The sequence below is a fragment of the Ammodytes marinus genome, assembly GCF_949987685.1.
Source record: "Ammodytes marinus genome assembly, chromosome: 14".
Taxonomy (NCBI): Eukaryota; Metazoa; Chordata; class Actinopteri; order Uranoscopiformes; family Ammodytidae; genus Ammodytes; species Ammodytes marinus.
Window position 1 is genome coordinate 20,255,621 of NC_137218.1, and position 24,293 is coordinate 20,279,913.

General features: G+C 41.5%; 1 protein-coding gene across 1 annotated transcript in view; it reads left to right on the forward strand.

The window, feature by feature from the left end:
* LOC307261036 (seizure protein 6 homolog) overlaps nucleotides 1-24,293 on the forward strand; it is a gene marked incomplete at both ends in the record, with an annotated part of 99,332 nt that overhangs the window by 46,765 nt on the left and 28,274 nt on the right. Inside the window, 3 exons of the mRNA XM_080041473.1 lie at nucleotides 2,905-3,636; nucleotides 4,635-4,756; nucleotides 21,691-21,883. Coding sequence (XP_079897599.1) covers nucleotides 2,905-3,636; nucleotides 4,635-4,756; nucleotides 21,691-21,883 — 1,047 coding nt within the window. The remainder of the gene's footprint in view (nucleotides 1-2,904; nucleotides 3,637-4,634; nucleotides 4,757-21,690; nucleotides 21,884-24,293) is intronic.

A 24,293-nucleotide genomic window follows, 5' to 3' on the forward strand; every position in this document is an offset into this window, starting at 1 on the left:
GACAATTCACAGTCGGCTGTGTTGTTTTCATTCAGCTCACCTCTCTCTACGACGGTGAATGCCAAAGATGTTTTATTTTTATGTCCAGCAGTACCTATAATAAATACACGGTATTTCTACCGCTATCTTACCAACGTGGATATAAATCCAGACAACACACACACACACACACACACACACACACACACACACACACACACACACACACACACACACACACACACACACACACACACACACAAACTCTACAGCAACCAGCAAGTCAACACTAGAATTTCAATACCTAAGAACTCTTAGAAAGGTTCATGAAGGAGGCAAAACGCTTTGTTATCATGGGAGTAAGATAGGTCCATTTTTGCTAATGTTTACATGGTCTGGAGGATTTCACAGTGGTGGGAACCAACCATCCATTCATCACATTTCCCAAAACAACAGATTGTGAGGAAAATGTAGCAGATAATGGGGTAGAAATGGCACTTTTGGATCCACAGTGCAATCATTTGCCTGCAGAAAACAATTACGCTGCATGAACTGATTGGCTAGTCAGTCCAGCTTTAGCGATTAGATTAGCATAGATATGTTTTTTTTTCTTCTTTATTTGTGTGTGTGTGTGTGTGCAGGCGGGGGGGTGGGGGGGGGGGGGGGGCTTCTGTTACTGTAAATTTGGTTTGTCACTTTCCTGTCTGTTGGAGCTCAGTCAGTCTTTTAAATGGATTAGCTGTGTGTGTCATAGTCGCTGCAGAATACATCTATTCTTTTGGCGTGCACGCTGTAAAATTCCAGTCAAAAGCTCCAAGCTTAAACTTGTGATTGCAGGTCCTTACGTATGCCTTGCATGGGAATTTCTTGTCTAACTGTTTTTATTATGTTAGGGACACTATTCTTCTTGTTTTTATATGGTTATGTTGTGTTGAGTTATTATATCAGTGCCTTTTAATCTTTTCAACCTGAATGTCACAAGTGTTTTGCAGTTTACGCCCACAGGTTCATCTATTCATTTTAATTTCACTTTTGTGGTTTACTGACTATTCACTGGTTAAGTGCTTTTGCCTTGAAACTTTAAAGTTAAAAAATGCCTGCACTGAGTGTGTGTGTGCGTGTGCGTGTGTGTGTGTGTCTAGGTGTGTGTGTGTGTGCGCAAGTTTTATAGAAATGGAGAAAATGGAATTGAATACGAATCCTAGACTACAGGAGAATGCATTAGAAAAATATGTGTTTTTTAAACCCTGTTATACCACAGATAACTAGACTATACCCTCTCAGCGTTCCTCCACTCTTAAGTTGTCAAGGCCTGCGGGCTGTGATGGTGGAATTAGTCTTTTGATAATAAATTGGCTTTCTGCAAGCTGCTACTCAACACTGCCTGTATTAATCGCCCACAGCAACCTTAAAAGAGTGTCCTTTTTGTCAAGTGTTGAAAGAAAATAACTGATGTTACCATGCACAAAAAAAACGTGTTCTTACATTACATAGGCTATACTAAATCAGACATACTGTACATTACTTGAATTGACCAACATATGTCAAGCCATTAGATGGTTTTGCTATTCATAATTTTATGATGGATGGTAAACAGGATTATACTTAAAGAGGCAACGAGTAACTTTTAAATATCTTTTAAACAGCCTCATGTTTCCTCTCATAATCATAAATTACCTTTAACAGCAAACGAGACCATCAGTGCAAAGAAAGACGTTTTTATATAGTTTTTATTACTGCATTTGATCTGGTCGTACACCCAGTCCGATTTTCGGTTCACGCGTGCATGCTCTATGGTCACATATCCGTATTGGTCACAGATTTCAGTGTGGCGCAGTTACGCGATTTGAGAAGCCTATCCCTCCAGGTGAGGGAAGGGGAGCGGGAGCCTTGTTTGAGACAGTTGTTTGTCGTCATAATGACTGATAACGGGGCTGAACCATAAAAGAAAAAAAAGAAAATGCAATGAAGAAAAGCGAAAAGGGAGAGTGATAGTCGGGCGGGAGGGCGTTGCCAAGCAACGTATACACAATTTCACGCAGCGAACGTAGACTGCAGTGTTTACTCCTAAATGAATGAGCGGTAGCCTACTAAAACAAAGTTTACTTTGCCTCACCAGCATCATCAGATGACCATTATTCATCTGAAATAGTCATTATTTACAACATAAACACATTACCTCATCGTGATCCATTCTAACTAACTGCCATCTCTCGTTCATTCGCTTTGTGTGGGGACACGGACTCGTTCAGCTCCGTGAGAGGTGACAATGCATCAACTCATTGCAATCAGGTGTGTTTAGCACTTACTGGCATTAGTTGATGCTGTGTCACCCATAGACTCACGGAGCCGAAAAGAGTCCGGTGCCCTCACACTTTGCTTTCAACACACGGACACGCACCATATTGCTTCCTGATTATTTGAATCTGAACGCCCTGCACGAGCTAGAAAACAGCTTCACGACAGCTGGCGTCGTAATAATACTACCGCTTTTGTTCAAAGGTGTCGCCAACGTGCCGACTTACTCGTAGTGGCTTTAACTATATTATCGGCCCCTTCCCCCAATGCCATGTACATTCACATGCATGCACACATGCATAATGAACTGATTTAAATAGCAACAAAAATAACTAGTATACACAAGGAAAGCCTGTCAGCTCATTAGGCATCATTTTAGTAGATAATTGGCTGGCAGACTTGACGATTCTATCATGAAACTGTCAAAAAGACATACTGCTCTTCTGTACTGCATGTAGACAGACTGTACTTATATAGCGCTTTTCTAGTCGTACCTTGACCACTCAATTCGCTTTACACTGCTGTTGCATTTACCCATTCACACACATTCATGAACTGATGAGTTTTTTTTCTTTTTCATTCTTACTATACCATAACATTGTCCTCATGTTTTTTTTCTTCTCTAAGGTCCAAAGGAAAGCAATGGCATCAGTAAGAGGACACTGGACCGAGACAGCAGGGACTCACCAACGCTGGAGACAGAGAGTGAGGTCCACGTCTACACCACTGTCTCACCGGTGAACATCCCCAACCACAGGCCTGTCCTCAAGGGCTTGCTGCTTCACGAGCACCTGCTCACAAGGGACTTCCAGGGGGACCAGCACTTTTTTAACAGCAGGGATGGCTCTGTGGCTGGATATTCAACCTTGCCAGGCTTTGATGATGCTGGGGACCCTGTCACTCAACTGGTCCCCCATGAGGATGCCCCCGCTTTCTCAGACATTGCCTCTACTGCCTCCACTGTGGCGGCTACCTCCCCACTGACTACATTCACTCCCACAACCCCCAGGCCGCCCATGTCTCTCCCTCAGATGAAGACCTCCAGGGAGAATAGCAAGGACGCAGACAAGGTAGAGCCAACCACAGGCTCCCTCACCACGCAGGTGACACTGAACAATAGAGGTCCGGTCAGTGAAAACTTGACCTTGTTAAGAAGTCGGCCTCAAAGTTGGAGCCCCTTGCCTGCGGAGGCCACCCCTGTAGCCTCCTCAGTGAGAATGGACAAAGGGGAAGCAAGGGAAACGGCACTGAAAAACAAACCCAGCCCCGATCGTCCTGTGCCCGGCCTACGTTCTCGAGAAGAAGGCGCCACCACGACGTCCACAGTTATTACAACCATCACCACCATGCAGCCATCAGGTAGGCGGTTGTTCATGCATTCTCAACTTTCTGCTAGAGGTAACACGGAATAGTCGACTATTCGTCAATTCAGTCGAAGAAGCGCGATTTGACTGCCAATCTCGCAGATGAATAGTCACACAATGTGGTTATGAAACAAAGGTCATTCCATTCTGGCTTTATGGGGGTGTGCTGAATGTCTGATTTTACATCGCCTATTGTGGTATAAATATCAGCGTATGTTAGCCCACTGTTATTACAAATGTGAAAATAACTCATGAGCTTTTAATCAATCTTGTTAGTGTGAGTGAAGAAATCATCATAGTAAGTCCCAATTAAATGTGTTCTTATTCCAATTTAAGAAGGCATACTGTAAATGGGTGTTTCAGCCCCTTCATGTGGTGTGGAAAAATGGAAGCCGATGTTGTAAATGAGAACATGGATCAATAACCAGAAAAACAAAAACATGATTTGACTATAGGTCGACTATAGGCAAGACATGACCAATCAGATTCCACTTTGATCATTCTTCAGGGACACCCCCACCATCTACTAAAATGAGCAGAACATTCGACTTCAACACAACTTTGTGAAATAATTAGCAGCGGCATCCAAATTACTTTTACCTTGTTGGGAAGTTTAAAATTGAGAGAACCTTTCCCCTTGGATTTAGCACATTCATCCCAAAGGACAGAGAAAATGTATAGCATCGGGTTATCAACATCACTGCTGTTCATTTTGCATGCTGCACACACCACCACTGTTCATCTCTCAGGCCAGGGATAACAGAGTTGCTCATGTGTCAAAAACAATCAGATTTTCCCCTGATGTGTCCTGGCCGTCCTTCCCACCGGCCACAGAGAGGGCTGAAGGGCCCAGATGAGCAGTGTGTGTCGGGGAGGAAATCTGCAGATATGGTTAGGGGGGGTTACGGGGCCACGGAGACACAGGTGGGCTGTCAGAGGGATCACTGGGCCGGGAAAAAAGGGAATCACTTGTCTTTTTACTGTCTCCCACAGAGCCATGCAGTCTGAATTTCACTGACCCTGAGGGGAACATTGAAATCCTGCAGCAACCGGACTCCGGAGTGGAGTGTAACTACCTGGTTACTGTCTACCTGGGATATGGCATTGAGGTTCAGGTAAGTGCTATAGACTCACTTTGATGTCGTCCAATATAATACCAATGTTTGAAATACAATTAGCAACTTCTTTAAAACTACAAGATGAAACTTTTGTCAAACTTCCAAAGCACAAAATGGTAAAGTGAAAGCTACTGTGCGTAACTTTTTCATATATATATATATATATATATATATATATATATATATATATATATATATATATATATATTAATGTTGGTTACACTCAACCCATTGCCAAATGAGCTGACAAGAAGTTGATTAAGCCTATCAGCTGCACAAACCTCTCTTTGTATTTCTTAGTATGGCAGATCAAATGTCAAGTGGTCTGCAATAACATTTGTATTGGGTAAAACTAAAATCAGCTGAAAGACACTTTAAAGCTCAGAAGACCTGACAGGAACTACACAGTCAAGTGACAATTATCTGTAGGTTTGTCACTATTCACATGCAAATAGTCATTGGATCCATCATTAATCTAAAAGTCTTGACCCTGGCCGTGTTATGAAACACCTCTAAAAGGAAAATGTTGTAAAAAAAAAACCATAACAACTTCTAAAGAACACTGGCATATTTCCGTTTAGCCTTTGCTTTTATAGTCTTTGCTGCTCTTGTGTGGGTAGATGGGGACAGACAGGCAGCAAATTACCTGGGTGAGTGGGTGGTTGGGGGCACGAGTGACAGGGTCGGTCTCAGGTTGAATGTTTGCTTGGTATGTCTTTTCACAAAAGGTTACAAAAAATTAACTGTCAATGCATATACACTGTATACTGTGTGTGTGTGTGTGTGCGTGTGTGTGTGTGTGTGTGTGTGTTGTGTGTATATATGTATGAGTGAGTGTGTGTGTGTGTGTGTGTGTGAGATCCCTGGCATTTGCAATTCCTCAAATGCCTCATTTACCACTGGAGACTTTAAATTGTTTGAGCTTTGTTTTGCTGCCTCTGGAGGGCTAAGATAAGTCTTGACAGATGATATGTTAGAGAATGTTTTTTTCTCTGGGTACCTAAGGTACATCTTGAGCCACTTCTAAGCACCTGCGCGCTCACCTGCACATGTGCGTGCACTAACATACACACATACTGTACGTTTCAGCACATTTGATGTACACAGGGGCGTTGCACCAAATTCTGGGCCCCTATACAGGAAGTCCTGATGGGCCCTCTGAGAGGCGGTCTCTATGTTTGTCTATAGTCCAAAACGTATGAGTGACTGGTCCCTCTCTGAGCCAGATAACAACACAATGTTTCTATTGATGAATGACCAAATCATTACGCGTACTTGAACACAACCCCTGGTCTAATGACTCTTAATAAACATGCACACACACAGTGTTTCTCACAGGAATTTGGGAGACTGTGTCGTGGACCCTGGACCTTCTAGGGGGGTCCGGGGGAATGCTCCCCCGGAAGATTTTTTTTTAAATGTTTAAGTAAAATTCATCAATCTGGTGCACTTTGAGAAGAAAACTAAGGCTAAATCAACTGTTCCTATGTAAGCTATTTAGTACTATTTTCTGGAATAATTTATAGACACAGAATGACCAAAAAGCAGAAAGAAGAAATGTACATGTTTAAAAAATCCAGTGAGCTTTGGGAATTTTCCCTTCGTTTGTATTTATTAATGGCCCAATATAGGCCCCTGATCTTCGTAGCCCCGAACAATGTTATTTAAAAAATAGCAAAAATGTACTGACGAATGAAAGGCCCCTGATATATATTTTTTTTTCCTAAATAAAATTTTTCGGGGCCTAAATTGAGCCAGTAAAAAAAATTAAATAAAAAAAATACGTTTTTATATTTTTTGGGTGCAGCCCCCCTCTGCCTTGGGCCCCCCAAGCCTGTTCGCAGTCCTACGGCCCTGAACGGAACTGACCATCGTCAGATGCTCATAATTACCGAGTAGAAGTTGAATGCGTCATAATACAATACAATGCAGCCTCTGAATGGGCGCATAGGCTACTGGAGCACTGTCAGACAGTAATATGTGTAAAACACATAGTCACTGTAGTAGTAACGTTCAGTTATTATAACTACAGTAGGAACCGTTGCTCTACAATGAACTGGCGACTTTTTTTATTTTTTTCTTAAATGAACTGGCGACTTGATCAGAGTGTAGCGCGGCCAGATGACAGCTAACGTAGGCTCCAGCCTGCGCCCCGTCAGAGGTAATGTTATGAATAAACAAGTAGTAGGGTAGGCCTAATTGTTTCAGCCTCCCTCTGTAGTTTTACTCTCACCATTCTTAGAAAAACTGTTTTTGATGTCCTGGGCCCCTGCTCTGCTGCTCATAGCCTACTCTGGTCTCCTTCTCATCTCTTTTCTGGTGTGCGAGCTTGTGCTTTTTTGGGGGCATCCTCGCCTGCTGGAGTTCACTTCGCTCGCGCTCACTTAATTCCAATGAGGAAGAACGAACCGCGGGGTGGACCAAACCATTTTTTAAGAAGGGGCCAAGGGGGTTATTGAAATGATTACAATTAGAATATTGTATGACTTGTGGCTTTGTTCTAATTCGGACTCATTCGTATGATTATATATTAGTTCACTGTATAGGCCTACACAATAATTTTGTCATAGATTCTACTGGGGGCTGTGTGGGCCCTAGCTGGCTGTGGGCCCTTATAATCGTCATAACCTTTACCCCCTTAACGACGGCGCTGGATGTACAAGCTTTAAGCTTCCACTGCATCCCTAGTGCATTTGTGGCAGAACATTCTTTGGAGACTCTAAAAAACTGCAAGGCTATATAAGGAAAACATGGACATTTCATCCTCACACATCCACCAGCAGCGCCGTCGTTAAGGGGGTAAAGGTTATGACGATTATAAGGGCCCACAGCCAGCTAGGGCCCACACAGCCCCCAGTAGAATCTATGACAAAATTATTGTGTAGGCCTATACAGTGAACTAATATATAATCATACGAATGAGTCCGAATTAGAACAAAGCCACAAGTCATACAATATTCTAATTGTAATCATTTCAATAACCCCCTTGGCCCCTTCTTAAAAAATGGTTTGGTCCACCCCGCGGTTCGTTCTTCCTCATTGGAATTAAGTGAGCGCGAGCGAAGTGAACTCCAGCAGGCGAGGATGCCCCCAAAAAAGCACAAGCTCGCACACCAGAAAAGAGATGAGAAGGAGACCAGAGTAGGCTATGAGCAGCAGAGCAGGGGCCCAGGACATCAAAAACAGTTTTTCTAAGAATGGTGAGAGTAAAACTACAGAGGGAGGCTGAAACAATTAGGCCTACCCTACTACTTGTTTATTCATAACATTACCTCTGACGGGGCGCAGGCTGGAGCCTACGTTAGCTGTCATCTGGCCGCGCTACACTCTGATCAAGTCGCCAGTTCATTTAAGAAAAAAATAAAAAAAGTCGCCAGTTCATTGTAGAGCAACGGTTCCTACTGTAGTTATAATAACTGAACGTTACTACTACAGTGACTATGTGTTTTACACATATTACTGTCTGACAGTGCTCCAGTAGCCTATGCGCCCATTCAGAGGCTGCATTGTATTGTATTATGACGCATTCAACTTCTACTCGGTAATTATGAGCATCTGACGATGGTCAGTTCCGTTCAGGGCCGTAGGACTGCGAACAGGCTTGGGGGGCCCAAGGCAGAGGGGGGCTGCACCCAAAAAATATAAAAACGTATTTTTTTTATTTAATTTTTTTTACTGGCTCAATTTAGGCCCCGAAAAATTTTATTTAGGAAAAAAAAATATATATCAGGGGCCTTTCATTCGTCAGTACATTTTTGCTATTTTTTAAATAACATTGTTCGGGGCTACGAAGATCAGGGGCCTATATTGGGCCATTAATAAATACAAACGAAGGGAAAATTCCCAAAGCTCACTGGATTTTTTAAACATGTACATTTCTTCTTTCTGCTTTTTGGTCATTCTGTGTCTATAAATTATTCCAGAAAATAGTACTAAATAGCTTACATAGGAACAGTTGATTTAGCCTTAGTTTTCTTCTCAAAGTGCACCAGATTGATGAATTTTACTTAAACATTTAAAAAAAAATCTTCCGGGGGAGCATTCCCCCGGACCCCCCTAGAAGGTCCAGGGTCCACGACACAGTCTCCCAAATTCCTGTGAGAAACACTGTGTGTGTGCATGTTTATTAAGAGTCATTAGACCAGGGGTTGTGTTCAAGTACGCGTAATGATTTGGTCATTCATCAATAGAAACATTGTGTTGTTATCTGGCTCAGAGAGGGACCAGTCACTCATACGTTTTGGACTATAGACAAACATAGAGACCGCCTCTCAGAGGGCCCATCAGGACTTCCTGTATAGGGGCCCAGAATTTGGTGCAACGCCCCTGTCCACCAGTCTGGATAAAGAAACAGTAAGGAAGCCATGAGTCTCAGCACCATCATGTGAATAGATGGGGCCATTGTCTCCCTCCTTTATGCAGCTAAATTGATTGTGATTTGATGGTAAACTGTACAGAAAGCTGCATTGACATGTATGAAGAGAATGTAGAGCCGTGTTTTCTGTTCTTGGCAAAGGCATAAACTGACTGAGGAAGGAAAAGATAGACGTTGAATTCAAGTGTGTGTCATACCTTCGCATGCAGCCTCTCTGCCTGTAGGCTCTCAAGGTCCACAGGTTTGAAAGGAATGGGGGTGCAGAAAAATGTTATGCAATCAATTATTTTCACAACACACTATTAATGTTTTTACACATGGATGTTTTTTTTGTAGTTTTCAACGATTAAAAACCTCCCCATCCCTTTGTAGTTTAATTTCAGAATGTTTCTAACATGATTTAAAGAATGACCAACAGGGGACCTGAAAAACCACTTTTGGCCTGGTGGTCCCCTGTTGGTGAATGTGTTACACATCAAAGTCCACTGTTAGATAGGTACTTAAGTATAGCGCCCACAGACACAAACACACACACGTTTTATATTTAGAAATACACAAAAACACCAATAAGTGAAGTCTGAAACTTGCTGCATTTATACCACCTTAATGAGATTTATAGGTTACAATGGCCAATGAGCTGCTGCACGTCCCTTTGCGCCGAGCATTTTGTCTACTATCCACACATCCAGTCTGTTGTATTTTGGTCAGTCAACTTCTATAATCTGTTTTTGGCTTGTTGCCTCAGTTCACAGTACAGAAAACAGAGCACATGGACAGAGAATAAGAGTGAAATGCAACCCTGGAGGTCCCAAGCAGGATTTAGACACATTTAAAATCAAAATGCTGATATGTACGTATGTGTCATTGTCTGCACTAACAGTATAGTACTCCATTCCAGGGACTTCACATGTTACTTGAGAATGCTTGTAATGAACTGAATAGACTAACAACAGATTGCTTTACAGAGTAGCATGCCAAATACTTAAATTGAACAACTGCATTACTTAATCCTTTCATTGAGAGATTTGTACGTTGTGTTATATTTTACGTATGCAGTTTTGATGACACTCAACCCTTCAAATGATAGTATCCAATAAGCAAATAGATCAAATGAGCGACTTCATCGATTAGTTGGGCTTTTCTGATGAGCTTATTTGTCATCTTCACACATCGATCTCTGGATGGATCACAGACCTTTCCCCTGCCATTTCTCAGCTTGGGTTTTGGACAATCCATAATGTTGATTTGTGGCTTCGGATTTTTTTCCCTGGCATTTGTGTGTAAAAAAGCATGCGCACACATGCGCACACACGCGCACACACGCGCACACACACACACACACACACACACACACACACACACACACACACACACACACACACACACACACACACACACACACACACACATAAATATTCACTTTGACAAGCTGTGTTTTTGATACCATGTACTGTGCCAAACATTAACATGGGAAAAATGGTTACGCTCCACACTTCAGAGCAGGGGAGCCGTATAGTGGGGCGACATTATGATTGAAGTGCATGTTCTTGTTTTGGCAGCCGTCCCTCCGTTATGAGAGTCATCAAATATGGCGGACAGAGCAGCAGTTTGCAAGGGCAAAGGCAGGGAAAAAACTCTGATGGACTGATGTGGCAGCTGTATAATAAATATGTATGTCAATGTAAGCGTATACCTATGATTCGGTCGGTGATATAATGTAGGCAGAGTGTGTGTCATTTCCCAGCACTCTGAGACACCTCTGATTTTCCACCAGCATTCAGAAGTATCACAGGGATGGGTGGGGAATAAATAAGCCAGATCAGACCTTTTTTTCTGTGCTTAGTCAATAGTCCTTTCAGCTAGTCTGGCAGCTTGCAGAAGGAGGATGAAATATGTATCGGGAGAATTTATTGCCCTCTGCCACAGCTAACGGCACATAATGCACTGGCCTCTCTGGCGATTCTGGCCGCATTACAATTTATTTGTAGAATAATTGCACAAATATTGGAAGGGTGATTTACCACCAACCTTCAGCATGGTGAGAAAATAGTGTTATAAAGACTGAAAGTACATTTTTAAAGGGTGATGCACTTTTGTGTACGCTGCAAAAAAGTATGTTATAGTTCCATATATAAATTACCTTCAGGCTGTTTGTATAGGTAAGTTGGAAAGCATACTATCAGTGATAAGTTAAGACTTAAAATATATATTTTAGAATATTGCATTTATATTAATATAAGCAGGGATTAATACAGCGAGAATATGTTACTTTGATATGGCTGGAGTTTATTTTTCTAAGTTTCTATTGAAGTCAAGCCACGTTTCCTGTCCTTGAACACGTACTGTTTTGAATGTAAAATATAAAGAAATCAATCTTTCCATCCACTTCAGTTGGTCTGGGTGTGATGAATCAATATTAATAATGACTTATTCAGTTTTATACATCGGTTTTTTTTTTCATGAACTTGTCAAAACAGCTGTGTCACTCAGTTTGGGATCATCCTAGAGATACTTTCCTCGGAATTTGCATTGATGGGATTTGGATGTGATTCTGTCAAGTCAGCCCCTTGTCTCCCCTGTTTATATATGCGCATGGGGAAATTATTTTTCATCTATTTTGAACCAGTGAATTGGTGATATGTGATATAACTTCTGCCCTGCTCCTCTTCTTGACAGTAACTTTTGGCCAATACGGTTTTATTACAGAGGACAGATGGAGGTTTTCCAGAAGTGGGGATGTGGAATTAAAGTGCTTAAAAATCTTTTTTGGAACATTTTTTTATTTGATGAAATAAATCCAGTAGGTTCGCTACATAGCTATCAGTTCTTTCAAGGCCATCTGGTCCCACTCTGATTTTTTTTCTCCATCTTTACCTGCCTTGGTCTCAAGAAGTTACATGTATCTGAGGTTTTGCACAGGTTGGTTTTCCATGCTCTGTTCAGGGGTGGCCACATCTCTGCACTCTGAACAAAAACGAGTGTATTGTGTGGTTGAGGACTAAGAGTGGTTGATACATTTCAGGGGGTTAGGAGCCCCTGGTGTGGCCCAATCTCTCCCACTGCCACAAAGGGCTGATTGGAGGAGGAGTTTTCCATTTTACTGACAGGTTTTCAAGCAGCGTTATTGAAGGAGATGGTGAGGCAGGATTTTCAGGTCAATACTGTATCTCTCGTCTCTGTTCCCATCTCCATCTCCATCCCCTCTCTCCCAAATCTTTCACTTTCTTTTTTCTTACTTTGTATTCCCACCCTGCCTGCATTTATCCATTTTTCCATTTGTCTTGCTCATCTTAAGCTCAAATCTCAATAAATTTTATTTCTTGCGGCTAACCTTGGGGCTAAATGAACAGAACACGAGAGTGTGAATCACCACAACCCTTGATCGACTTGCTACATGATTGCCATTTATCATTACAATACTTTTATTTTAATATTTTGATGCTGGATAAAGTAGGACAGTCAAATGATAAAGCGGGAATGTCAATAAGAAGAAACTAGCAAAGATGGTCGATAACAATATTTGAATTATAGTTGTTCACAATTATAAGCAAGCCATTTAAAATGAAAAAAATTGTCCACCCAGTGAAAGAGAACACAACACTTTTATCTTCTATTGTCTGTCACGTTAATCAACACTTTTGAATATCAAACAGAAAGACCTCAAGTCTCAGTGGGGACACTTGCAGCTTCCAAGTGTCATCCTCAGATGAGTGAATATTATTCCAGGCAATACAAACACAAAGCCGAATCAAATTTAAGAACCAAACATTTAATGAGCTTGAAGGTTTTGTGCGCTAACTAGCTAGAGAGAGGATAAAGCACTGTGGAGGTGGATGCTCAGTGACATGCCCCTTTTAAAGGATCAAGATGGTGCAGAGCATGCCAAATGTTTTTTAGCTAACCCCTTGACTTGAGGGCTATCGATTGGTATTTGATGCTGCCTCGGCGGCCGCGCTCCTCTGACTCCAATCAGCACTCATGTTAATAAGCAGCACCAATACTTGACACACAGCCTCCTCTCAGTGCTGGGTGAATGGCTGTATTGATCCTTGCACTCTCATTTCAAATTCCAGTATTTCTTACAAAAAAAAGAAGAAGAAGCAAATTGCACATGGTCGTTGACCCTGGGCCAAGTACGGCTGATGAGGGAGAGAATTTAATTTGCTTTGTTGGTGTTCAGGAACCGCTAGTGCTCTCATCAGACAAAAGAAAAAGTATAATGAAATTCCCGTCAAAAGCGAGTCTTGACAGTTCCCTCTATTAAAATACAATGATGCCCTTAATCCGTCCTCCTCACCTCTGAAATATACTATAAGTGCCGTTTTAACAAGGCAATGCCATGTTTCCGCCATGTTTCTGAGGTCTCCGGTCCCCCGTAAGCACAATTTACACAAGCCGAAGCAGGTGTGTGTCGCAAGAGAAAGTGAAGCAGCAGTAATGGAGGCCAAGACTGGCTTGCTGCCTTTTAATCAGCTTGAGATGAGGCAGACGGAAGCCTTCATCATATTGTGCCTTGGGGGGGGGGGGGGGGGGGGGGTGGGTGGGGGGAGGGGGCAGGCAAAGCAGGGTATAAAGCAGGGCCAGTTTGATCTAGATGAGCTTTTTAGGGTGTCAGGGGCTGTGCCGAGATGAGTTTTCATGGGAGCCCTGCACCATCCCGAGAGGAGAATGCTTTCAGGTGACACTAATTGCTCCTCCACCGGGCTATATGGCTGTCATAAAGGGAGAAGACTCTGTCAGGCTACAAGGCTATGTTCTCTCCAACTCTTTCAGTGTCACCATGATGAGGATGGGAAGGGTAAGGACGGCGTTAGAGAAAAAATAGCAAGAGTAATCAGCGATGCATGAATTTAAATTTATGCAAAGAACGCACACTGCAGCAAATAAACGGAGGGAGTCAAGGCCCCCCAGAGGCGCCTGGGAAAATGACGCTGATTTATCAGAAAAAGCAAGAATCTGCATCTCATAAACGCGTGTTAGAAACTCTTAAAGCCTGACAGCCTGCTTTATGGAAAGCTTTTGGAAGGTAGAAAAAAAAAACATTCCTGAAGATGGTCACCATGTGCTGGAGACATTGGGTGATGTCAGGGGCATAAGATTTGGCTGTCTATAGTGTGACATGAGTGACAATGACCACGTTTAGTCTTGCATTTAGCCACTGGCTCCGGCACATTCTCATTAACATTCAACCATTGCTGAATGAATGGTAAGGCTCCATTGTTTTAGAAAAGGAAATGGCCTTGGCTGATTTATATAGAGGTGAATGTTTAATTAAGATAACGTTTTTTCATATAATGAGCACTGGAAGAACCATTTCTTTGTATGAATTCATCAGGACATACACAAAAAAAGCAAGTGGATGTGGTGTGCCGAGATTGTGGAAATGAGCCTGAGATACCCAGGGCAGTGAGGTAGGTACACTATACCAGTGTGCTGCACTGCACAAGGCAGTGGGTTTTTATCATAGTAATGATGACACTGCAGCTGGTGAGTCCAATGGCGGTTGATTTATTGCCCCCAGCAGCAGGGTCATTTAATTTCCACATATAGTGGGATCATTTTGATCACATACTGCTCATTTCTGCATCGGCAAATGGCTCCTGCGAGTCGGTGTAAATGTTCATTGCAAAGCACCACCAGATGTTTTCAACAGTAAATTATCAGCGAGAGCCAGCCCTCTGCGGACAGTTAACTCATAGGGTGTGCTTGCGGATACATTCATAAATGAGTGTATAAAGATTGCATGCCAAGTGTAAAAAGTCAAAATTTAGTTTGACAGTTTATTTCAAAGCATGGGGATAAATATTTCATCTTGCCCAAATTGCATTTGTATTAGTGTTTTTTTAGCACACATCAACTCCCTTAATGCATGATATGGATTATTTTGTTTATCTCATGTACATCTCTTACACTAACTTTCTTTAGTCTGATCAGTTTTCTGTCAGATATTTAATATATTGTTGATCCCTTTTTGCGTGAGTTTCCTTGTTGTGTGTGTGTATGTGTGTGTGTGTGTGTGTGTGTGTGTGTGTGAGAGTGTTTTGCTTTTTCTCTCTGGACTTTACTTGAACTCAAGGAGATCTAAATATATATATGCATTTGATTGGGACAGGGTTAGACGTTGAACACCATTGTCCCTGTTTTAATTTTGTTTTTGCTGTCTAAAATGAATTATTACTTGGGGAAAAAAAGGAATTTATATAAAATAAGTATAATAACAAAAGATGAGCTTTCTATTTGGGTTGAGATGAGACAGATCTTGACCCTCTGCTCAAAGTGGAGAACACTGAAGAACACTTGAAGCTCCATGTTCCGCTAAGGTCACGGTAAACAAAGCAAGTACAAAGTATTCAGTATACTTCAAATATTGCTCTCCTTTGAAACCTCCCTCTTAAAGATTTCCCTCTGTATTCTTCTGAGTGTACTTCTATAGGCCAGCTGATTGTTCATTATAGTAGTGTGATTGAAAAGGCTGGCTAAAGGAGAGAGATAACCCTCTCCTCTACTCCTCTCACTTTGAATGGGCTCAGGAAATACTTTATTGGAAAAGTTGCGGGGGAAAAATAAACTTGAAGCACCTATCCAGAGGACATTTTACATTCCTTGATTTGTTTAGAGCTTTCCTTTCATGCGCTGAATTTGAAAACCAAAAACGATATGGAAAAAAAAAACATTATTTTCTTATCTCAATTCTCAAATTGGAACAACACAATGTTTAGATGGCATCCTGTGATAATGTTGTTGTTGGTGGTGCAGAAGAGAGCTCGGTCAGCCAAATCCCCAGTCCCACAAATGTGCCTACCCAGGCAGAGATTCCAGCTTGGAGTTACAATAAGCCTGCTCCCATTACAGTCCGGTTGAACGTGTGTGTGTGTGTGTGTGTGTGTCTCTCTCTGACAGTGAGGAAGAAGTCCCTCTGGGCATTTGGCTGCAGCACTGGTGAAGATAAGGTAGACTGATGTCCCCTGACATGGCCAATGATTCATAATTGAGGCAGGACAGCTGTTGCTGGCTGCACTGGCAGGTCCCAGGGTGGATGACAGATGATAGGGGCCCGGTGGGGGCCAAACTATCCATCAGTCTAAATGTTCACACTGCACTATCTGCTTACCTGTCCTTCATCAGCCTCCATGGTCAATGTAAAGCATGTGGCCACAGACCCACACCCTGTCTGACCTCACTCAACATCTTGATGAAGTTATATCAGAATGCGCAACGCACATTAGATGGACACAATACCATTAACACCTACATGCTGAGATAAAAAAGAACTTAAATTAAAGTTTTTGTCTATTATCTTCCATCAGATGAGCATCATTATGAATAGTGCTACACTAATCAAATTATAATCACCCAGAGACAATTGTCAAAAATATTTGCATCCCCAGCAAGAATAGTGCACCAAATGTTGCAGTTAAAAGATTAGGAAAACTGTCCAATCTCAATTTAGAACATATATCATAAAACACTATACTGTATCTCTTGTATTCTTGCAGGCCTGCCCAGACAAATGACTGGGCCCCTGAAAAGGTCCAGTCATTGGGCCCCCTTTACTCATACTGAACTTGTATCAATGTGCATGATGCGCTTATTCCTACATAAACACATACCTGTACACAGGGCCGGTTCTAGCCAGTTAGATTAGGGTGGGCTAATAGAAACAGTGGGCAGAGATACCGACAATGCGAGCGCGCGCAAAGCGCGCAAGCAGAATTGTTTTGCCCTTGTAAGATCTCTGCACCTGCTTTTTGGCACATTTACTGTAACATTTACTGCTTTTAGACACACTAATGCTGTAGGGGGGGTTTACCATCATAGCACTGCTACCAGAAGCTTTCCTTATCAGTATAACAACAATCCGCCACCTTCGTTTAAAGGCTAAATATGTAATTTTCTAATTTTCTTAGAAAATAATAGATAGAATATACAGAATAATTTGCAGAACACCCTCACAAAGACACCTCAAAACTTGATGAAATATCACAGTATCTCTGAATTGAAAATCCGCTTCTGCTAGCAGAAATACTGATATTAAGGAATTTTCCAGGGGTCTTAAGCCCTTGAAAGTTCCCTTTTTTCCCTTTCCTTTCTGGTACCCTGATTTATGTCCAGATCCTGGCATCACTGAGCTTGCTAGGTTAGCTTGCTCATCATCAATACATAGCTAACGCTTGTTTTGTTGACCTGTTGCATGCAACAGTTTTGAAGGGGAAAAAACGACCCATGATATTTTTAGTTTTTCAATATAAAATGTGATATATTTTACCCAAGTAACAATGAATACAATGTTTTATTTTATTATAGAAAGTTCTCTTGCGAATATAGCGTTCATAATAAAGGTTGGCTAAATTAGGTAATCTTTTGGGCCCCCCCTGGTGGCTGGGCCCTAGAAAGCTTTCCCACTTTCTACCCCTTATGGGCGGCCCTGTATTCTTGTGAGGCACTTTGAGAATGTATTTTCTGTGTAAAGTGCTATACTGAATGTGATGGAAGTTCTGTTAAGGTTGGAGGTCAACTCAGGTGGAAGAATATTTCAGGAGACTTGGATGAATTATGAAGCAATATTTTATTACAGACTTGGCCAAGGAGAACCGGACTGCAACTCTCGTGACTTGCACTTCAATTCTCCCAAACTCATGCTTAGAGCTGTGTCTTAAACTCGCGCTATCTCTATCATTTCCCCGATTCGGGCACCAAGCGTACCAATGTTTTGGTTCAGAGCTGAACACAGTGAACCATAACATTCTGGAGTCTAAAGCCCAGTTCAGACCAAAGATTTGCCTTGCAACTGCTTGCAACTGCAACTCCTTGCGACGAGACCGCAGAAACATTCTAAAACTGGACCTTGCGATTTGACATGTTGAATCTTCTGCGACGCCTTGCAACGGCTTGCAACGCGCTGCAACGAGCAGTTCACACTGCTGCGATTTATCCCCCGCGACGTTCTAAAACCGTCTCGTCGCAAGCAGTTGCAAGGCGAATCTTTGGTCTGAACTGGGCTTAAGGAGATGAGACTGTATCTATACAACTGCCCTAAGTGTCTCCTAACAGGCTCCAAGGCTGACCTAGAGTCTGAGAAACAGACACACAAGATAGGCATATATCGCCTATTAATCTTTCCCATTAATATTACAACTAAAGACCCAAAATTCCCTCATACTGAATACATGCATTATTTGCAGTATTTGTCTTAAAGTACAGTTATCTCCAAGGAAAACAGAAGTGCAGAAATACAAATGAAAAACAAGTAAATATTAAGAGGAAAACGAATAGTTAAAAAACAAAATAAAAGCGCAAATAGGTTCAAATCAATAATTAATGAGATTCAAACACAACCACAAGAAACACATTAAACATTTACAGTCTCTCACAAAATAATGTCCCAAGAAGTGATTAAGTTAAAGACTTAGCCTGTCTGAGTGTTCAGATGTCTTGGTGCCAGTTATTCCAGCAGCAATGTTCTGGACCCTTTGGAGTCTGTGTAACAAGCTCTGATATCTTCATAATGTGTATCACAGTAGTCCAGGGAGAAAAATAAATAAATACAAATGAACAACTGAATGTCATAAGGAGATAGTTTGACAAAAATAACAGCAGCAGTCTGCCTTGTGCTTTATCTACAATAAAAGGGCTTGGATAAATTGCTGCTCCAACTGCTGTTATTTCAGTGTTATGGTCATCACATTGTTATCCCAATTCAATTTTTTTTTAATTTGGGTATTTCCACCATATGATATCATCAAGACAGTGAAAAATATGGATAACACACAAATCATGAAACTGCATATTTCAGAAATAGCAACGGAAAAGGACATCATGGCTTCATTGACACCATGTAATACTGATGAAACAAATACGAGCTTTTCAAGATAAGTACTTTCCTAGAAAATACTTGATAGAAAAAACTGTTGAAACTTTATGTTGGAACTAAAGAATCCGGAGCATATGTGGGCAAATGTGTTTTGAAAAAAATAATTTCAAGGTTAGACTTGCAGTGTTTTTATGCATTGATCTAAATCTAGAGTAAAGGCTTTGGCTTAAATGTCCCATTTAAATGTGGCAATCACTATAACCCCAAGTGAAATTGCTGTTCCACGCTGTCTAGATTTCAGTCTTTTTCTTTCAATATATGAGTGTGGATTATAAATTTAAGGGAAATGACTGTGCGGCACTCCATATTAACTCAGAGACAAAATAAGAGGCAGAAGTGGTGGGGGAAAAAATAGGACTGTGCCTCAGGCTTTGTCATTGCCATTGTCCTTGAGAAACAGAGAAAAGGGGATTCTAAAATCATGTGACATCCTTTTATTACTCACTGTGATGCTGTGGACAGGGAGCACGGTTGTTGAATTAATACATGCAGAGGTGATTTTGCAAAACACACACACACACACGCAAACACACTTGCTTGTTGGTTGTCAATGACCTTATTGTATAATTTGAGATAAACAAAAACATACTCACTTACTTGTTCCCTATCATACCACATTATAGCCCGAACAGCCATGCCACCTTTGCACGCATGCACGCACACACACACACACTCGCACACACACACGCATACACACCAACACACACAGGAAACATGAATATATTTTCTGATTTTTTTTGTTTATACTGTTTGCGCCCTGTATTTTTCAGTTTGTCTGAGAAGCTCAAGAGTGGTGTTTTTAGCCCAATTCTGGCAGTGATAACAATCAAATCAATCAAAATGGCTGACCTCGTGGATTGTTTCAGGGGGGAAGAAGTCACCTCTAAAGCTCAGTCTCAGAGTGTCCATTAGCCCTCTCTCTGCGCCCCTCGTCAGCTCCCCTTTCCACTGAGTGACATGTTAGCCGGCCTGACCAAATTCATTTTGCTGCCATCATCCTTGCCCACTGTCTCAGCTTTTCCAGGCTGTTGCACTAACACTCACCGCACACATATTACCTCAGGGACATCGGCCCTATTGGAGTACATTCTCCCTTTTTTTTTTCTTTTTTTTTACGCCTCATGGCATACCTGAGACCCCCAGCCTTCTACCCAATGACAGCATTATCTTTCAGAACATGTTATGAATTTCACGGTGGGCTTGAAACAGATGTGGTTGAATAAGCTTTCGATGGTGGTGGTGGACTTATCTTTCGAGACAGGAAGGAGCCTGGTCCATTTTGGATCCGGTCGCAAGTTAGTTTCAGAATAAATCCCGTTCAATTAACTCTGAGCAATGGTGCAGTGGTATATTTAGATTTTTATCTCCTCTCACCTCTCTCTCTCTCTTTCATAAGCACACACAAATGCACACAATGTTACTGTACGTTATTAATTTATGATTGAATAACATTACGTCCCTTCTGGCTAATCTTGCATTTCAGTTAATTGAATGTAATGTATTGAGTTTTCATTATCATGAGCATGTTATTGCAAATTACTGATGGCCTTCTTTTATTTTGGCAAACTGAGCGTAATGAAAAAAAGTATGATCCAAAAATAAGCATAATACAATGTCATTCCAACCCCAACAGTATTTAAGAATCCCATGCAAGTGAATGTTTGAAGCTATCTTTATATTGTTATCATACAGAAGAGTAATCATAACCTGCTGTTGGATTAGCATACCTCTTTTATAGTTCTGTGGGGACCCAATCAGATGTTTCCTCCAAAATGTGTCAGTGCTCCTCCATTATCCAGACAGTTTAATTGTATGCAATCCCCCCGAGAGCTCCCTCACCAGATTTAGCTGCAGATGCTGTTTCTAAACCTGTTGAAGACATAAACCACTGCTGTCAGAGTGGCTTACAGGCATAAGGAGAACATGGAAAGTCAATCTTGTAACAAACTATGAGTGGAATGACCCAGACAGATTTCTACTATAAAAACAGGTGTAGCCCGCACCCTGGGAGCAGGTTCACGAAGAAATTACCAAACTAAACATATATCTCTGTGCAACTGTGTTGGAAGACAACAGCGCAAAGTAACACAGCAGGTGACCCATTTTTCACAGCAGCAGCAGCATTGGACTGTAAACTTGGTTATAAATGGGAACACAAGAGTGTTGGTGCTGAATTTAAGACCCCATCTGGTGTGAACTGAGACCTAATAAGTCAACGGTTTGTCACCAGGTTTGGGTTCAGTGTGATTTATTACATTTTTAATGTTCAGTGTTGGAGTAAATAGCCCGTTGGTCTTTCCAAAGAGAAGACAGGTGATTGTTCTTAAAAGTGCTCAAAATACAATACACTGACTTTTAAAGTGCGTAACTTGTGTCGCCCCTAGGAATTCTGAGTTACTCGCCAGTGTCGGCTGACACCAGTTTGTAAATGCTGCCATACTGAGAAATACAGAGTTTTGTGGAGCTGATAGGCTAAATCAACTTTGTGTCACCTCGTTTGGCAAGGGCTTGAAGATAACCTAGATTAATTTTTACGGAAAAAGTTACGCTCTACAGCTTTAACTTTCATAATTTTTTTTGTGCAAATTGTTTCTTCATCAAGGCTAAGTCGATCAGTGAACCGTTTGCCAGCATGGTAAAAGGCCTATGTGTGTAATAATCATGATGCATGATCTTTGTCTTTAGGTGCTCAATGTGAGTGTGTTGGAGGGGGAGCAGGTGACAGTGGAGGATACGGGTGGACGAGAACCATTCATCCTCGCCAATGAGTCTGTGTTGATGAGGGGCCTGGTGCTGCGCAGCTGGAGCAACCAGATCTCCATACGATTCCGCAGTGACCAACGCAACAACTTTGGCTTTGTCCTGCTGCATTACCAAGGTATGGTGCTAATAGTTCCAAGCTAGCTCTAGTATGCTGCCACTCTAGGTCAGCTTAGCCCTGCTCACAATGGAACAAAAAACTAACGAACCAGCCTTGCCATGCTGACACCTCTTCTCAGTCACTGTATTTGTTCACACTCAGCACTTGCTGAATTTAGTGGAGCAAGCAGCTTAAAGAAGAAATGGTTGCGTCATTGAGGTTTTAAGAACAGCTTTATTTTTAAGAAATGCAAGGGGTTTCTTTTGCTTTGCTTCTTATCATGTCGAAACTTGCCGCAACATAGGGAGGGGAAAACTGTCACTGCAGAAATATACTCTTTTGCTTACTCAACATCAGAAAAGTAGTAACAAGGTTTCTTGTTAAAGGGTATAATGCTCTGTCCCAACAGAGTGACTGCTGAGCATGCTGTATTTTACAAAAACATTAAAAACATGATGTTTTCAGGCCTTTTCCATGGTTGTTAGTCGAAATAAGAGCTGCAACGATTAATCGACAAATCGATTATTTATCGATTATTAAAATAATCGCCAACTATTTTGATAATAGATTAATCGTTTCGAGTAATTTTTTAATAAAAAAATTCCAAATTCTCTGATTTCAGCTTCTCAAATGTGAATATTTTCTGGTTTCTTTAATCCTCTTATGACAGTAAACTGAAATATCTGTGTGTTTTGGACACAAAAATACATTTGAGGACGTCAACATGGGCTTTGGAAAATGTATCAACATTTTTCACCATTTTCTGACATTTTACGGGCCAAAACACTGATCAATTAATAATCGATTAATCGAGAAAATAATCGACAGATTAATCGATTATCAAAATAATCGTTAGTTGCAGCCCTAGTCGAAATGTCCACGGAATACAGCCAGCCATTGAAATGAATACATTGAAAGGTTTTTGTGAGTGCTGAATACCACGGGCCTTCACAAAGACCTGTTAAGGTGAACTGGTAATTGCGGTCTAATGGTAACTACATGACTATTGTGAGCGCGACAGCTGCAAAAATATGTCAGCGCGGCGGCGATAGTTACTGTGTGTTGTCGGTTAAATATGATGGCCCCATAAATTCCTCCCTCTTTCTCTCTTTCTCGCTTGTTTTATGGGTGACATTGATCCCCCATGTTTGCAACAATGTCTGTTTATCCTAGCAATCACACAAAGTGGCCCGCCAATTACATGCCCCATCGATTTGACTTGATGGTGGAAGCCGGGCCGGACAAAACATTCATTCCACCACATTACTGGAGTGCTTTCATCAGCTGGAAAATAAAAGGCGCGCCGTCAGAAAAACAGAGCGGGCGCTGACGTGAAGTAAATCAGCTAGCCCCTCCACTGTATGTGTATGTCAGTGTGTGTGGTCAGGCTGAATTGATGACTGTGACCGGTCAGTTCAAATCACGCAGGCTGATGCATACACAGGGACAGATGGTGGTGACACAATAGATGAAATAGATTACGCTGTCAGAAGGTGTACTTTTCTCCTTCACTTCATCTCCCCTCTTTGCATTTCAGTCAATATTATTCTGCATGGTTTTGCTTGAAAGGTTTTTCAGGTTTATAGATGTACTGTATATCTTTATGAACATCCTGCTATATTTTTTTGACTTCATTCAAAAGGAACCAATTCATCAATTCATCCCATTTCACGTTCACTGTTCGAGAAACCCAACGGTCCCACCACTGTACTATTCACCTAATGCTGAAGGGATGTCTGCAGCCTCGATATCATTATTAAAACTGCTGACAGCTGCTTTTTTTTGTTTCCCTTCAGGCGTTTGCTGACACAGCATACTAAATAACTTAAATAACCAGGTGGTTACTTAGGTTGCTTGACCATTTCTTGGTGACAGCGCGGACCCAAAGTTGAGCAAAGCTGGAAAAATAGGGCCATCAAACTCCAATATTATTAAATGTTTTGGCTATGGAAATCTTTTAACAGGTGCCAATTAATGTCTTGCTTAGGGCAGAACAATGGCCGAAATGGGTCAGAGTTTCTCAGTTATTTAATTCTAAATAATTTTTATTCAATTTTTTTTTTGTAGAAGAGTGCTTGATCTTAATCAACTATGGTCATTTTACTGGTTGCTGCTGTTATCTTGGCTGCTACTGCAGATATTGCACTTTATGTTATAAGTTCTTATGAGCCTGTAACACCCTTTTATATAGTGCTTTCACAGACAACGTTTTGCATATAAAAAAACCCTGCAGTGGGTGGGGTGTGTAAACAACTCACTTGGTTGAGATGATGTTGATGGCACAAATGCACACAGCAAATTTCTAGAAGACACTAGACATGTTGGAGAAAGCGAAGATATTTCAATTTGTGTTCCTCTCCTTGGTAAGCAGAGGATCACCTTGTCCTTTATAATGGGCTGTGAAAAATGGGATTGGATAAGCGTGGAG